Genomic DNA, 16268 nt, shown 5'->3' on the forward strand with positions numbered 1-16268 from the left:
ACTATTGTTTGTAGAGATGAACGTGGTACCTTCAGGCATTTGGAAATTGCTCCCAAGGATGAACTAGACCTGTGGAGGCCTACAATTATTCAGTTCTTGGCTGATTTCTTTGAATTTTGCCATGATGTCAAGCAAAGAGGCACTGCGTTTGAAGGTAGGCCTTGAGATACATCCACAGGTGCACCTCCAGTTGACTCAAATTATGTCAGTTAGAAGCTTCTAAAGCCATGACATAATTTATTGGAATTTTCCAAGCTGTTTAAAGGCACAGTCAACTTAGTGTATGTAAACTTCTGACACACTGGAATTGAGATACAGTGAGTTATAAGTGAAATAATCTGTCTGTAAACAATTGTTGGAAAAATGACATGTGTGCACAAAGTAGATGTCCTAACCGACTTGCCAAAACTATAGTAACAAGAAATTTGTGGAGTGGTTGAAAACGAGTTTTAATGACTCCAACATAAGTGTATGTAAACTTCCAACTTCAACTGTAGCTGTGACAATATAGGTCAAATGAAGATCCTACATCTTTAGTTGTGTTTTCTCATACATGTTTCATATTTCCTGCTAGAACAAGACTTCTCCCTCGGAGGTGGTTCAGTGGTCGAACCACAGGGTGATGGAGTGGCTTCGCTCAGTGGACCTGGCGGAATACGCACCCAACCTGAGGGGCAGCGGGGTGCATGGGGGCCTCATCGTAAGTAACCTGAGGGGCAGCAGGGTGCACGGGGGCCTCATCGTAAGTAACCTGAGGGGCAGCAGGGTGCACGGGGGCCTCATCGTAAGTAACCTGAGGGGCATCGGGGTGCACGGGGGCCTCATCGTAAGTAACCTGAGGGGCAACGGGGTGCACGGGGGCCTCATCGTAAGTAACTTGAGGGGCAACGGGGTGCACGGGGGCCTCATCGTAAGTAACCTGAGGGGCAGCGGGGTGCACGGGGGCCTCATCGTAAGTAACCTGAGGGGCAACGGGGTGCACGGGGGCCTCATCGTAAGTAACCTGAGGGGCAGCGGGGTGCACAGGGGCCTCATCGTAAGTAACCTGAGGGGCATCGGGGTGCACGGGGGCCTCATCGTAAGTAACCTGAGGGGCATCGGGGTGCACGGGGGCCTCATCGTAAGTAACCTGAGGGGCATCGGGGTGCACGGGGGCCTCATCGTAAGTAACCTGAGGGGCAGCGGGGTGCACGTGGGCCTCATCGTAAATACACACCCCACATGACTGAATCAGCCCCTTCTTATACCTTTCCACTGTATATCAGCTCAGCTTGGATACAGTCAGACATACAGTTCAAGACACCCTTAGCCAAATGTATTTTTAATTATTCTATTTTACCAATTCATTCCATCTCAGTTTTCTGTGTAATTGTCTGTATGTAGCATGTATCTTCCTCTGAATCTTCTCTAATGACCCCTAGATTCTGGAGCCTCGTTTTAACTCAGATACCCTGGCCATGCTGCTGAACATCCCCCCTCAGAAGACCCTGCTGCGACGTCACCTGGCCACCAACTTCAACATGCTGGTGGGCTCCCAGGCTCAGCAGGAGAAGAGGGAGTTCATGGAGTCTTTAGGCTACGCTCCGCTCAGCACCACAGCCAAAGTCAGGGTAAGAGATGACAGTACTGTACTGTAGTACGCCTAGGGCTGAACCACCACCCTGTTAGGAGCCCTCTTTTTTTCGTTCTTCCTCTCACTCTCCTCTTTCCCTCTCCCACTCTCTCTCTCCCCCTCCTCCCTCTCTCTGCCCCCTACTCTCTCTCTCTCTCTCTGTCTCGCTGTCTCGCTGTCTCGCTGTCTCGCTGTCTCTCTGTCTCTCTGTCTCTCTGTCTCTCTGTCTCTCTGTCTCTGTCTCTCTGTCTCTCTGTCTCTGTCTGTCTCTCTGTCTCTGTCTCTCTGTCTCTGTCTCTCTGTCTCTCTCTCTCTCTCTGTCTCTCTCTCTCTCTTTCTTTCTTTCTTTCTTTCCCCCTAACCTCCTCCCCTTCCTCACCTCTTTAGAGAGACAGACAACACCTTAATCCTCAGTGTGATACCTCAGACCTGGCAAGCTCTAAGACCACCTAGCAGCTTTGCGTGCAGCAGGCTTTAGTAGCACCAGCTCATGTCTAAGACTCACCACTTTGTTAAGGCTAGCAGAAAATGTGCTGAGGAACATTTTTGCGATAGCATAATGTACTTAGTCAGCACAATTAGGCTGAAAGGAACCTTTTATAGCAACACTGCCCATTTTGTACGGTGTTTAGAAATCTATTCACTGATGATGGTTAAAGAGCTAGAATAGAAGTGACACACAGCTTTATCTCAGTCTGTTCATAAACCATGTTCTCTCTGTGCTATCTCCTGTTCAGCCAAAGAAGTTGGGCTTCTCAAACTTCGGCCACCTGAGGAAGAAGAGGTGTGACGAGTCAACAGACTACATTTGCCCCCTGGAGGCGGCCCAGGTTCAGGCGGTGCTGAACGGGCCCCACCGGCCCTACTCCGGCTTCAGGGGCCTCAGCCCCATCCTAGACAGAGACCCAGACAGACGGCAGCAGGTGGGGCCAAACAGCTGATGATGTCAAACTACTGTACCTACCTACCCATCACTACTCAGCTTGCAGCCAATAACCCCACCTCTTCCTGCCATGCCCATCCAACTCACCCCAGCACACTCACCTCCACACCCCTCACGTGCCATCATCTAACAATCAACCCCAGCCTCAGGCATGAGCTGCACTCTGGACACTTAAGAGTGGATGGTGAGTGGGAGAGCTCACCGCTCCTATGTTCTCGGGGGATTCACAAGCCTAGCTGTGATCGCTCACCTCACCCCTTTAATGCAGTAGGATAATGCTACTATTGTAAATAATATTGTGCATCATTTTAATGATCATTTTAACACCTGTATTTGAGATTCACATAATGGTATTCATCCATTGTTTTTAAATATATTCCTAACCAGTAGAAAGTAATGTTGCTGTTTGTCAGACAGTTATGGAATGAACTTGTGCAATATTTGCATATGGAGGAATGCATTTCACATATTTATGTTGGTAAATAAATTGAAAGAAGTACAATGAGATTTTATAGCTGTGCACATTTTGATGGATTCCAGATTGTGATTACGCACTGTTATTTTCATATATGACTGTTATGATATTTTTATAGTTAAAGATAACGCTTCAATCAAAGAATCTCTCGTTGTCATTAATTGTAAATAGCATTATCCAAATCCATCAATAAAAATCGCAAGTGTGTTAAGTGTTTTATTCTTCTTGATAAATTATATTAAATCTGTATACAAAGTATGCTACTCTCATTAGAGAAGGAGACAGTAGCCTTGTCTCCATTTTATGATGAAATGATGCTGATTTTAAGGAAACTTGAATCAAAGAGACACATGTAATGAAATACATTGTGCAGTGCAGAGACATCAGCATGCATCATTGATTAACCATTATCATTCACTAACTGGCTCATCAATTCTTCTGATCATCATGATTGACCCATTATATGCACAATGGAGTAGTGCATATTGGAGCACCTTGAGTGGGGGGGGGGGCTCAACCATCTTCAGGTACATCTTTATCATAAATCCATAATGGCCACATTCTAGGCTGACTACACTGCAGACACCTACCTGCCTGATCTCACAACACCTGGATATGTATCTAAATTACATATCAGCTAATCACATCATATAGCAGTCTGATACCCGACTGCACAGTTGATGACATGGCACATAATCATTGGTTTATGCAATGTAGTTGGCATGGAATGTGACCTATGACTTGAACAGTGGTGCTTGGTCAGCAGCTAGATCCTTCTACCCTGCCATCCATCATGCATGGGACTAAACAAAGCACTGTGTGTTATGTCATTGATGACCTGGCCTGTCAGTAGTACAAGTAGCTCTAGGACTAGGGGCTCTATTCAATCCATATCGCGGAAAATTAGCCTTACTGCATTCACAAGAAATGCTGCATATGTCAGCTCAATCGGAAATGAACTTCAACGATACAGTTTGAATGGAGCCCCTAGGTGTTGTGTTTGATGAAAGGCCTGACTTTGCAGATGGCGGTGACAGAGGGACCTGTGCTGCAGATAGAAGCTCTGTCTGAGGGAATTAACCAACTCACGGTAAGTAGCTCCTCGGTCAGTCTCGTTCAATAAGCTTTTAATATCTATTTAATTAAATAACCAGATAACAAAGTATTTCCTTTTAAGCTGTTGTGTTTTACTTTTCTCCTCAATGCTGTGGTACTATGCTGTTATTATATTTGCTGACAGCAGGCGTTGCAACTGAACAAACAGGCTTCAACAAATAGATTTTGAATTGACTTTGTTGGGACATTAGCCTTAAGCCTTTAACTGATAAACATTGCAGCATAACACTCCCTGCTAACCCCAGCCCCTGGCCCTTCTTGCTTTCAGTATTTGCTTAGCCGAGATGAGGTTCTGAAGGAGATGAGACGCCCTCAAACAGCACTAGTCTGAGAGGATGCCATGCTGGCCACGCTAACCAACACAGCCAATCAACCAAGGGAAAGCGCGGCCTCATACCAACCCAAACTCAACGTAGGGTGCTTTAGCAGCGACCTAAACTGGCCTTTATCTCATCATAATACAGGACTATAATGAACACTACTTCTGTATTAGTGATAGAAACACAATGAACGTTGAAGCCATTGTCTTACATGTGTCATTGGAGTGTAGCTCTTTCAAACTTAATAGTATGTACTTTGTTTTTTTTGGTGAAAAGTATAGGCCTACCGCAAGCCACTTCAACATGTATTAAAGTGTTCTTTTCCCTACGTAATTTATTTCCCTGTAATATTGACCAAACTCTATTATTTTGTACAATATATGTACATGTCATATTTTACAACTTGTTTGTTACGTGTACTGAACAAAAATATAAACACAACATGCAACAATTTCAAAGATTTTACTGTGTTACAGTTTATATGACATCAGCACACGTGACCTGCGGTTGTTAGGTCGGTTGGATCTACTGCCAAATTCTTTAAAACAACATTGGAGGCGGCTTACGGTAGAGAAATGAACATTCAAATTCTCTGGCAACAGCTCTGTTGGACATTCCTGCAGGCAACATGCCAATTGCATGCTCCCTCAAAACTTGAGACATCTGTGACGTGTTGTGTGACAAAAGTGGCCATATATTGTCCCCAGCACAATGTGCACCTGTGTAATGATCAATCTTTTTAATCAGCTTCTTGATATGTCACTAACAGGGATGTAAAACAAATTTGTGCTCAACATTTGAGAGAAATAAGCTTTTTGTGGCTATGGAACATTTCTGAGATATTTTATTTCTGCTCATGGAACATGCGACCAACCATGTTACGTTTCTATTTCTGTTCAGTATATGTTTTCAAAGTTACCTGGACATATCCCTGATTAGAATAAGGCACTAGGTCATACTGGAAACAAACACACCCAACACTTAATACAGCTCATTTGTATTGGAACAATAAGAAACAGGTTTTTCCATGTTTCCACACATAATTGGCATATATTTGCATAGGCAGATGTAGTCTCTGTGGTACGTCCCTATAACAAGTCACCAGACCAGAGGATCCCTTCTGTGAGAGAGAAAACACTAAGGGAAGCCTGCTCTCTAAGAGTTCGGTAACCCAGTGTCCTGTCCAAAGCCAAGCATAACCTGTATGAGGATCCTTCTGCTGGTTGTTCATCTGCTTCAATCCAGCACATCCTAATATCTCACTAGGGTTCCAGAGAGGAGAGAGGGGCTGGAGCTGTTCCAAACATCAAAGGCAGACCCATACTGGTGAGTTTTCATTTAATTTAATGGGACTTTTTTTACCAATCTGGAGCAAACACAGTACAATCCAAATATGTTTGTAGTTTCTAAGGTTTGGGTTCCATTGGGGTTGGATACCATCAACACTTATGTACCTTCAACCCCTGTTATTACACAAGTATAATTTTGTAACTTTTATGTAAATGATAATTTCTACAACAATAAACTATACTGTTGTTATCACATGTTCAGGTTATAAGGGAAACCACCCTCTGACCTAGTCCTGTAGACATGGGGAAGATAGAAAGCAAACAACCAGCCCCGGACATTCCCAAGAAAAACTCAACCTGGTGGGAGAGGCTACAGAAGAAGCCACCAGCTCCAACCATGACCATTCCAAACATGAACTTTAACTTCCCAACCCTGTGGGGAAGGAGAGAGAGCAAGCTACCAGACCCAGACATACCCAGTATATTCTCCACTCTGTGGAGAACCCCCAACAACCCCAACGATTTTGTCCCTCTATTCACCGACTGTGTGGGGATAGCTGCAGCTAGGACCCAGGAGTACCTCCTGTTCCTGGACCCAGAGGACAAGTTCCAGCCTAGCCCGTCAGCCCTCAATGATATCTTTCTAATGACCTACATCACCCAGAGCAGCCACCTCCACATGACCGACTCCTTTAACTGCACCACCATGACCAAGCAGCAGCGCATCCTCCTGGGTGCTGACTGGGTGTGGGCTGTGCTGGAGAGGCCCACCAAGAACCCCCGCATCCAGATCGCCGTGCAGATCCTGCACCTGCCCGAGAGGGGGGGAGGGCCAGCCGAGGACATCCCCCCGGAGGTATACACTGAATCCATGCAGATGGCCAAGATGGAGTCTGCTCATAAGAACAAGGCAGAGAGGATGGTGGATTTCTGTGCCTCCATCGGTAATGACTGCTACGCCCTCTTTCTCCTCTTTGGCCGCAAGGGCGACCCGGGCAACATCTACGGAGTGCTGAGCAACAACTTTCACGCTGCTATAGGGAAGACTAAGATCAACCGTGCACTCATTGAGAATTTCTTTAAAGGATCCAGGTACTTACACACACCCACTGGAATGCTACAGGCTATTGTCACCAAGAGAGATTCTGACCCTTTAACTTTGCTCATCAAGTTTACCTGACCAGTGTGATCGATGACAGAGCAGCCATATGGGACCTTTCAGATTACTCTGTTTACTGTAGTGTTTCACATGGGAGGATGGACTGTTGTGATTGTTGGGTTTATGCTTGCCTGGGACTTGGCGACCCAGTGTGCTGAAATTGGCCTGTGTCCATATCTCGTTTGTGGACTAGTGACCCATGCCTGCTGACAGCTGCTCACACCCCTGTGGTTAGTATTTCTGTTAGAGCTCTATTCAATCAGATCCGCTTTAGCCGACATCTACATAGCGGTTCTTTTGGCAGTGTCGGAGATTAAACTGCGTTAGAGCTGTCAAATCCAAAAGCGGCTCCTGACATTATACCTAAAGCGAACATTGCTATTGGCTGCGCAGAGTCACATTAACAGAAATCCCATGCAGCCTTGTTTACAAGTTGGAACACTGGAATGTGAGATGGAATCTACATCTCCATTAAGATGATAGAAACCCTCATTATTTAGTTGAATGATTTTCAATTTGAGCGTCATTATTTCAATATGGCCTACACTTTCTCCTTCTGAACTTCTAAAGAAAGTGGGACGGGTGGGGCTTTGTGACAAAGATCAAGAGCAGCTGCTCACCGATTTGACAGCTCCAATGCAGTTATTCCTCCGACACAGCCAAAAATCAGCTATGCAGGTGTCGGTTATTGCCAGTTAACGCATGATCTGATTGAATCGAGGCCTTAATGGACTTAACACTTCACTGGACATTTACACAAACAACCTATCTGCTATCACTAATCATTCACATTAAAAGCTCTGTACAGCTTATGTTGACATGGAAACTATGATTTGCCACAAAATATTTTAGTATTTTCAAGGATGGACTTTATGACTGAACACATAGTGATAGTTTCACCCAAAACCTCCTTCTACGTTCATTTGATTAAAAGGTGGATTGTTGAGTTAAAGTAGAAAATAACAGGATGGGTTCAAAAATAAATGAATATACATTTCTGGATGTCTTGAGTTATCTTGTTTAGAAGAGGATTATTTATGTTGAGGATTATGCTCAGTGGTAAATAGCATAATGTAAATGAAGGGATTTGTGTTTAAATATGCAGGTTTGCTAAGGTTATATATACACAGTGTGGTGCCAAGAATAATACTACTCTTTCTCCCCAATACCACAAAGACATCAGATTATGTGTAGAGATGGCTTTAATGAGTAATGAGATTCAACAAAACATCCAAAAGCTTTAGAGATGGCTTTAGATGAGTAAAAACATCCAAAAGCTTTAGATTCAACAAAACATCCAAAAGCTTTAGATACAGTACAAAACATCCAAAAGCTTTAGATACAGTACAAAACATCCAAAAGCTTTAGATACAGTACAAAACATCCAAAAGCTTTAGATACAGTACAAAACATCCAAAAGCTTTAGATACAGTACAAAACATCCAAAAGCTTTAGATACAGTACAAAACATCCAAAAGCAGTTTCCAAAAGCTTTAGATACAGTACAAAACATCCAAAAGCTTTAGATACAGTACAAAACATCCAAAAGCTTTAAGCTTTAGATACAGTACAAAACATCCAAAAGCTTTAGATACAAAACATCCAAAAGCTTTAGATACAGTACAAAACATCCAAAAAGCTTTAGATACAGTACAAAACATCCAAAAGCTTTAGATACAGTACAAAACAAAACATCCAAAAGCTTTAGATACAGTACAAAACATTTAGATACCAAAACATCCAAAAGCTTTAGATACAGTACAAAAAACATCCAAAAGCTTTAGATACAGTACAAAACATCCAAAAGCTTTAGATACAGTACAAAACATCCAAAAGCTTTAGATACAGTACAAAACATCCAAAAGCTTTAGATACAGTACAAAACATCCAAAAGCTTTAGATACAGTACAAAACATCCAAAAGCTTTAGATACAGTACAAAAACATCATCCAAAAGCTTTAGATACAGTACAAAACATCCAAAAGCTTTAGATACAGTACAAAACATCCAAAAGCTTTAGATACAGTACAAAAAGCATCCAAAACTTTAAAAGATTTAGACAGTACAAAACATCCAAAAAGCTTTAGATACAGTACAAAACATCCAAAAGCTTTAGATACAAAACATCCAAAAGCTTTAGATACAAAACATCCAAAAGCTTTAGATACAGTACAAAACATCCAAAAAAAGCTTTAGATACAGTACAAAACATCCAAAAGCTTTAGATACAGTACAAAACATCCAAAAGCTTTAGATACAGTACAAAACATCCAAAAGCTTTAGATACAGTACATAATTAGAACAATTATTACTAAAACAGTTGAAACATACTAAAAGCCAACTAACTTTTCACAGTATCTCACACAAAAAAAAGTTATTTGAATGTTCAACATGCAAATATGACATTTGTTATTCAAAACGCTAGAGAATATCCTGTTGGTCTTGAAATGTGTTACATTGTGTTCTACATACATAATTCAATAGAACATATTGTATTAAATGTCCTGGTGCGTTTTAATGTATCTATGCCTAGTTATCAGTATGTGAATGTGTTCTCTGTCTTGTAGCCCAGAATGGAGAGGTTGGGGCGCCATGGATGCTGGGTCATGGGGAGTGGGCCACACATGACAATGAGCACATCGTTGGACACCAGGGGAAGGTGCTCTTTCATCATATCAGCATTCACAAACCCTGAGCTGTACTTCCAGTCTGTAATTAGAGGAAAACACAAGCTGAATTCAACTGTTTTTAATCAACAGATAAGGATCAGCCCTGCAGGCCAATTAAACGAGCACACCCTGTTAGCGAAGATGTGTTTCATTTATGTGGAACTAACGGATGAGTGCCAGGATAGACAATTAGCTGGAGCCTCATTTGCATACTGTACCATATGAGGAAGCTACTGTATAGGTGACGGGTCACAAGGCAAAACAGAATCTAAATAGAACGTTTAGATCATAGCGATGTTGGGATATGATTGGAGGGGGAAGGGTTTCCATTCATTCAGTTGACATCAGTAACAGACCAATTCAAAAGGGTTTCTGCAGCCAGTCCCTATAAAGGGTGTGGTGACACAGCATGGTAGAAATGTGTTTTTTTGCAGTCCAACACGAATGATACAATGGTATTAGCCCATGACAACCCTGTACCTTAATCTTTTTTGTCATGGAATACTATGGTCTTACCCTGTGGAGGTTTGTCAATAGTGAACCACAAATTGAGTTGTTCAGAGTGACTCTTCAGCACCTTTTCTAGTTCCTCCCGCAGTAGAATATCCTTAGTCTGGGGGCAAGAAACCATCATTAGAAGAAGGTTTAAAATTGCTAGTGCTACAACTAATACAGTATGTCATTGAGTCTTGTTAAACCATACTAAAGGTGAGACATTGATCTTGGTTGTCTATCGTCAGATCGTCTGTTGTATTCGGCGCATGTGACTAATACAATTTGATTTGATGATTGTCATTGAAGTTGAATTGATAACAAGCTCTGTGTCCACTTCATTGATAATCCACGGTGACGCTGTAATACTGTGTGTGATGTGACTCTTCCCTGTACGCCGGTGAGACTGACCTCTGACCTGGTTAGCAAATATGAGGGAGCACTTGGTGTCATCTGCAGGGTCTGCTGTAATACTGTGAATCAGCTGCAGCATGGACGTAATCCCTGAAAAAGCACCCAGACATTTAAGACAATTTGCAGTTGATGATGAACTTATAAATTGTCCTACAAGTAAGTGCCAATGATGTCTGGACAGACTGGAGAGGTGGGTTGGCCTCCGGTCCAGTTCTAAATTGGTTTAGGACCTATTTAACCGGTCAAGAGTTTTTTCTCACCATTGGTGAACATAACTCAGAGAAAATACATGTCACATGTGGGGTTCCACAAGGTTTGATTTTGGGTCCTGTACTGTTCAGTTTATATACAGGGGTATGTTATCAGAAAGCACAACATTGATTTTCAATGCTACACAGACGATACACTACTACGATACACTATCACCAGACAATTTTAGCTCCACAGATAAATTATTAGACTGTATTACTGATTTAAATACTTGGATGGTTCACAACTTGCTCCAGCTAAATCAAGTCAAGACCGAGGTAATTATTGTTGGATTCAAAACACAGAGAGAAAATCTAGCTGTAGATTTTAATTCATGGGCAATAAAGACAAAACACTTGTTAAAAAACCTTATTTTAGATTCTTAACCAAATTCCAAATCACACATTAGGAATGTGACCAGCTTTTTACCACCTGAGGAACATTGCCAAGGTGACGTTTCTCTCTCAGGCTGATACAGAGAGACTCAACCATGCTTTTATTACAAGCAGGCTTGACTACAGTAATGCTCTCCTGTCTGGTCTACCCATAAAGTCATTGGTCAACTGTAAAACATACAAAATGCTGCAGCACGGGTACTGACCAAGACCAGACGGAGAGCACAGATTACACAGGTTTCATGGTCTCTGCACTGGCTGCCTGTGAGTTTTACAATTCATTTTAAGATTCTATTGTTTAGTTTTTATCAATTCATGTCAGACATGCCTTTAAGTTATGTACTTTACACAGTAGGTCCCTCAGGTCCTCTAGCACTGGCCTTTTAACTATCCCAAAGCCTAGGACTAAGAGGCAGGGAGAGGCAGCCAGTTATGTCCCCAGCCTCTGGAATAGCCTGTCAGAGAACCTGAGGGTGGCCGAAACTGTAGACATATTTAAAAAACATATTTTTAGTTGTACTTTTCCTTAGGGTACTTTTTAGATGTTCAGTTTGTGTCATTCCTTTATTTTGCATCTTATGTTTGTTGTATAGTAAATATTTCAGCTTTTATTTTCATTATTTTTTATTGTTTTCCTGTAAAGCACATTGTGTTGCATTCCATGTCTGAAATGTGCTGTATAAATAAAGCTTGATTTGATTTGTTAGCAGGTGACCTAAATCACACATCTAGCAAGTTAGACATCAATAAAGGGTATATTCAAGGAACCTCCAAAGAGGCTGAAGAAAAAAGTAATCTCTACAAATAATCTAAAGGACATCTGGAGATTACTATTCAACTACAAAAGACTACTCCTTTTTTTCTCTAAGTAAGAAAATCTACTCAAGAATTGACTACATTTACAGTATATTTCCCAACATTCACTACATTTATTGGGTAAAGAAATCATGACAGTGATATAGGATCATTCTCCTGTATCATGCTTAATTACACAAACATAAAATATACTTTGTTCATTCTCCATATTCTGTCAGAGTGCATCGTCAAAGAACCAACATGTATTATACATGTTACATAAAACAAAAAAACCTTGACCATTACAAATGAGGACAGAGTAAAGCCCTCCCTTGACATTTGGGATGTTAATAATAAGGCATACATAAGGGGGATGATCATCTCATTCTCTGCAAAAGATAATTCTGAGTTAATTTAAAAAGTACAAATTCTGAACTTAAGCAGGCATATGATATTTTAGAATGAAGAGAGCCAACAACTACAGGTTAAACTAAAATTAAACATACTATTTACTGGCAAATAAACCCGGTAAACACCTTGCGTTCCTCACAAATGAATACATGCCAAAAAGTTTTAAAAGATAAGGCTACAAATGCTTCAATTAGACAACGCTATTCATTTCCATTTTTAAAGGCTTTTAATGAAAATCTATATAAATCCAAATTAAACAGTTGGACTGATCTTGCAGTCTTACACTCAACAACCCTGAAGCAACTATCAGGGGGAAAAAATTCCCCCCAAATAAATATTAGACAAAACTTTCACGTGACAAAAAGCACCAGGCATGGACAGCATTCCCATAAAATTTTACTTAACATTCTGGGACAAAGTATCGCTCCTAATTACTGAAATGATAAGACATACAGCACTGTGCAAACGTTTTGGGCAGGTGTGAAAAAAATACCGTAAAGTAAGAATGCTTTCAAAAATAGACAGGTTAAAAGGTTATATTTATCAATTAACAAAAGTCAGTGAACAGAATAAAAATCTAAATCAAATCAATATGTGGTGAGACCACCCTTAGCCTTCAAAACACCATTAAATCTTCTAGGTACACTTGCACACAGTTTGAAGGAACTCAGCAGGTAGGTTTGCCCAAACATCCTGGTGAACTAAGCACAGTTCTTCTGTGGATTTATGCAGCCTCAGGTGCTTCTCTCTTCATGTAATCCCAAACAGATTCGATGATGTTGAGACCAGGGCTCTGTGGGGGCCATACCATGACTTCCAGGAAAACGTGTTCTTTATGCTGAATTTAGTTCTTAATGACTTTCACTGTATGTTTGGGGTCTTTGTTTGCTGCAGAATAAATTTGGGGCCAATCAGATGCCTCCCTGATGCTATTGCATGATGGATAAGTATCTGCCTATACTTCTCAGCATTGAGGAGACCATTCATTCTGACCAAATCCTCAACTCCATTTGCAGAAATGTAGCCCCAAACTTGCAAGGAAAATCCGCCATGCTTCACTGTTGACTGCAGACACTCATTCGTGTACCGCTCCCCAGCCCTTCGGCGAACAAACTGCTTTCTGCTACAGCCAGTAGCAGAGCACCTGCTGCCATTTTTCCGTACCCCAGTGCATAGTTGAGTCGCTTGGCCTAGTTTCCATGTCAGAGGTATGGATTTTTGGCCACAAGTCTTCCATGAAGGCCACTTCAGACCAGACTTCTCCAGACAGTAGATGGGTGTACCAGGGTCCCACTGTTTTCTGCCAATTCTGAGCTCATGGCACTGCTGGACATCTTCTGATTGCGAAGAGAAGTAAGCATGATGTGTCTTTCATCTGCTGCAGTAAGTTTCCTTGGCCGACCACTGTGTCTACGGTCGTCAACGTTGCCCGTGTCTTTGTGCTTCTTCAAAACAGCTTAGACAGCACATATGGAAACCACTGTCTGCCTTGACATGTCTGCCTGGGAGAGACCTTACTGATGCAGTATAACTACCTTGTCTTGTTGCTGTGCTCAGTCTTGCCATGGGGTATGACTTTTGACAGTAAACTGTCTCCAGCAACCTCACCTTGTTAGCAGGGTTTGGTTGTTCCTCACCCAGTTTTATTCCTCATACACAGCTGTTTCTGTTGCAGTTAATGATTGTGTTTCAACCTACAAATTAATTGATGATCATTAGCACCTGTTTGGTATAATTGTTTAATCATACACATATGCCTACAAAATCCCTGACTTTGTGCAAGTGTACCTAGAGGAATTGATGCTGTTTTGAAGGCAAAGGATGGTCACACCAAATATGGATTTGATTTAGATTTTTCTTCTGTTCACTCACTTTGCATTTAGTTAATTGATAAATATAATTTATTAACATGTCTATTTTTTTAAAGCATTCTAACTTTCCTGTATTTTTTGACACCATCCTAAAACCTTTACACTGTACTGTATGTCACTCAATTTAGTGCTTTCTAGCTCCATGTATCAAACAGTCTTCTCAGTTATATTAAAAGCAGGACATTCTGGAGTCCCCTGCAGATTACAGACCCATAAATGTCATGAATTGTGACAGAATAATAACAAAACTCAACAGCAACAGAATACAAAAGTCTCACCAGACTTGACATATTAATCAAACAAGGTCTATTAAAAATAGACACACAAAAAATACAAGAACATGTTTCAATATGATACAATAAGCTAAAATACAAGATGTAGATTTATCAATATTGGCATTGGATGCTGTTAGGAATTTTATGAATAATACATTTAAATATAATTATAACTAATTAAACTCTACCCTGTTTTACAATATCTGATTAATAGTGTTAGTTCCTAAGAAAGAGGTTAGGTAGCATGGATAAGGGGTAATTGGAAATGATAACCATTGTGGAAGAAGGAATGTATGTGTGTATGTCTAAAGTAAGCGAAGAGTATCATTAACCTATGTTTGAACCGACTCAAATAAGACAGCGGGAGCCCCTCCAGGTTTTCCTGATCTGGAACTGTCTGCTAAGTGGTAATAAACTATGGTGAGACTTCAGGAGTTCATCCAGATATAGTGTGTCAGGTATGTGAGTTGGAATTCATTTCTGAACCTGCTTTGTCCTGGTCGAGAGGAGGAGATACATTTTATAACCTATGACATCATATGTGGTATATAAACTGTTATGCATGGTTCTATGAGCAGCGCTCTCGAGAATAAATGCTATTGGCTAATTTTGATAGACTGGTCTCTGTCTATTTGAGGAAAATGAGGATTTTACAAATTCTTAGAAACAGACAGAGTGATTTAAATTGAATTGGTTAATGAATATATACAGGAATTGTTAAATTCCTTTGACAGATGCTGAAAAGGCTTTCTACTGTCTTGAATGACCTTGTCTATTAAAATTTTGGAAGCCTTCAACTTTCCAGTTTAAATAATACATTTCATAATAATGTTATATAAATATCCTAAGGCAAATATGTGCACAAATAATACATTATCTGAATAAATTGCTTTAGAAAGGAGCGCAAGACAGGGATGCCCTCTGTCCGCCCTCCTGTTTGCACTAGCAATTGAACCTCTTGCTGAATTAGACAGGACCCAAATATAACAGGTATCAGTAAAGGTAAACATGAGTATAAACTAAACTTATTTGCTTGACGATCTCGTGATGTACTGTACCTGACAAATATTGAAAACTCAATGCCCTCCTTGTTAAAAATATTTTCAGATTACTCTAAAATCTCAGGATATAAAATACATATGGAAAAAACTAAAATAATGGCAATAGTATAAATAACTGATTTACAGCAATTCTTTAAGTGGAGCACAAAAAAAATACAAAAAAATACTACTTAGGATGCTTAATAAGTGACAACAAACAAAAAATATATACAGTAAAGATAACATTATCCCATTACTCAACAACATGAAAGCAGATCTAATTAAATGGAAAAATCTTCCCATAAACCTTTTTAGAATGGCATGGTGTAACGGCTGTTGTCGGGAGAAGAAGGTGAGGACCAAGGTGCAGAGTGGTAAGTGTTCATCATTTTAATGAACTGAACACTAAATACAAAGTAACAAAAGACAACAGCTCCGTCAGGTGCAACACACTCTAAACAGAAAATAACCACCCACAAACAAAAGTGGGAAAACAGGCTACCTAAGTATGGTTCTCAATCAGAGGATGTTGGATGTTCTCCTACTCCTCTTCAATGGAATGTTGTCCTACTCCTCTTCAATGGATGTTGTCCTACTCCTCTTCAATGGAATGTTGTCCTACTCCCCTTCAATGGAATGTTGTCCTACTCCTCTTCAATGGAATGTTGTCCTACTCCTCTTCAATGGAATGTTGTCCTACTCCTCTTCAATGGAATGTTGTCCTACTCCTCTTCAATGGAATG

At 40.8% G+C, this 16268-nt stretch overlaps 2 protein-coding genes across 14 annotated transcripts in view; both read left to right on the forward strand.

The window, feature by feature from the left end:
* The window catches only part of ppfibp2b (PPFIA binding protein 2b), a 108477-nt gene extending 103390 nt beyond the window's left edge, over positions 1-5087 (forward strand). For 11 of the 13 annotated variants that reach the window (XM_046346965.1, XM_046347018.1, XM_046347008.1 and 8 more), the window contains 3 exons: positions 575-700; positions 1422-1610; positions 2350-3237. In XM_046346965.1, the coding sequence (XP_046202921.1) occupies positions 575-700; positions 1422-1610; positions 2350-2553 (519 nt within the window). In that variant the 3' untranslated portion in view covers positions 2554-3237. Of the gene's footprint in view, positions 1-574; positions 701-1421; positions 1611-2349; positions 3238-4054; positions 4121-4414 lie in introns of those variants that run through there. The other 2 variants (XR_006838533.1, XM_046347072.1) reach the window with 2 other exon arrangements.
* Positions 5088-5195: 108 nt separating this feature from the next.
* rep15 (RAB15 effector protein) lies at positions 5196-10393 on the forward strand. The gene is made up of 3 exons (XM_046347108.1): positions 5196-5792; positions 6018-7144; positions 9482-10393. The coding sequence occupies exon 2, from the start codon at positions 6057-6059 to the stop codon at positions 6933-6935; it is 879 nt and encodes a 292-aa protein (XP_046203064.1). The 5' UTR covers positions 5196-5792; positions 6018-6056; the 3' UTR covers positions 6936-7144; positions 9482-10393.
* Positions 10394-16268: the final 5875 nt, after the last annotated feature.

Source organism: Oncorhynchus gorbuscha, linkage group LG01 (assembly GCF_021184085.1).
Source record: "Oncorhynchus gorbuscha isolate QuinsamMale2020 ecotype Even-year linkage group LG01, OgorEven_v1.0, whole genome shotgun sequence".
Classification (NCBI taxonomy): Eukaryota; Metazoa; Chordata; class Actinopteri; order Salmoniformes; family Salmonidae; genus Oncorhynchus; species Oncorhynchus gorbuscha.

What these genes read in the sequence shown, in the direction of transcription:
- rep15 (XM_046347108.1), top strand. Translation starts at nt 6,057, where the DNA reads ATGGGGAAGATAGAAAGCAAACAACCAGCCCCGGACATTCCCAAGAAA.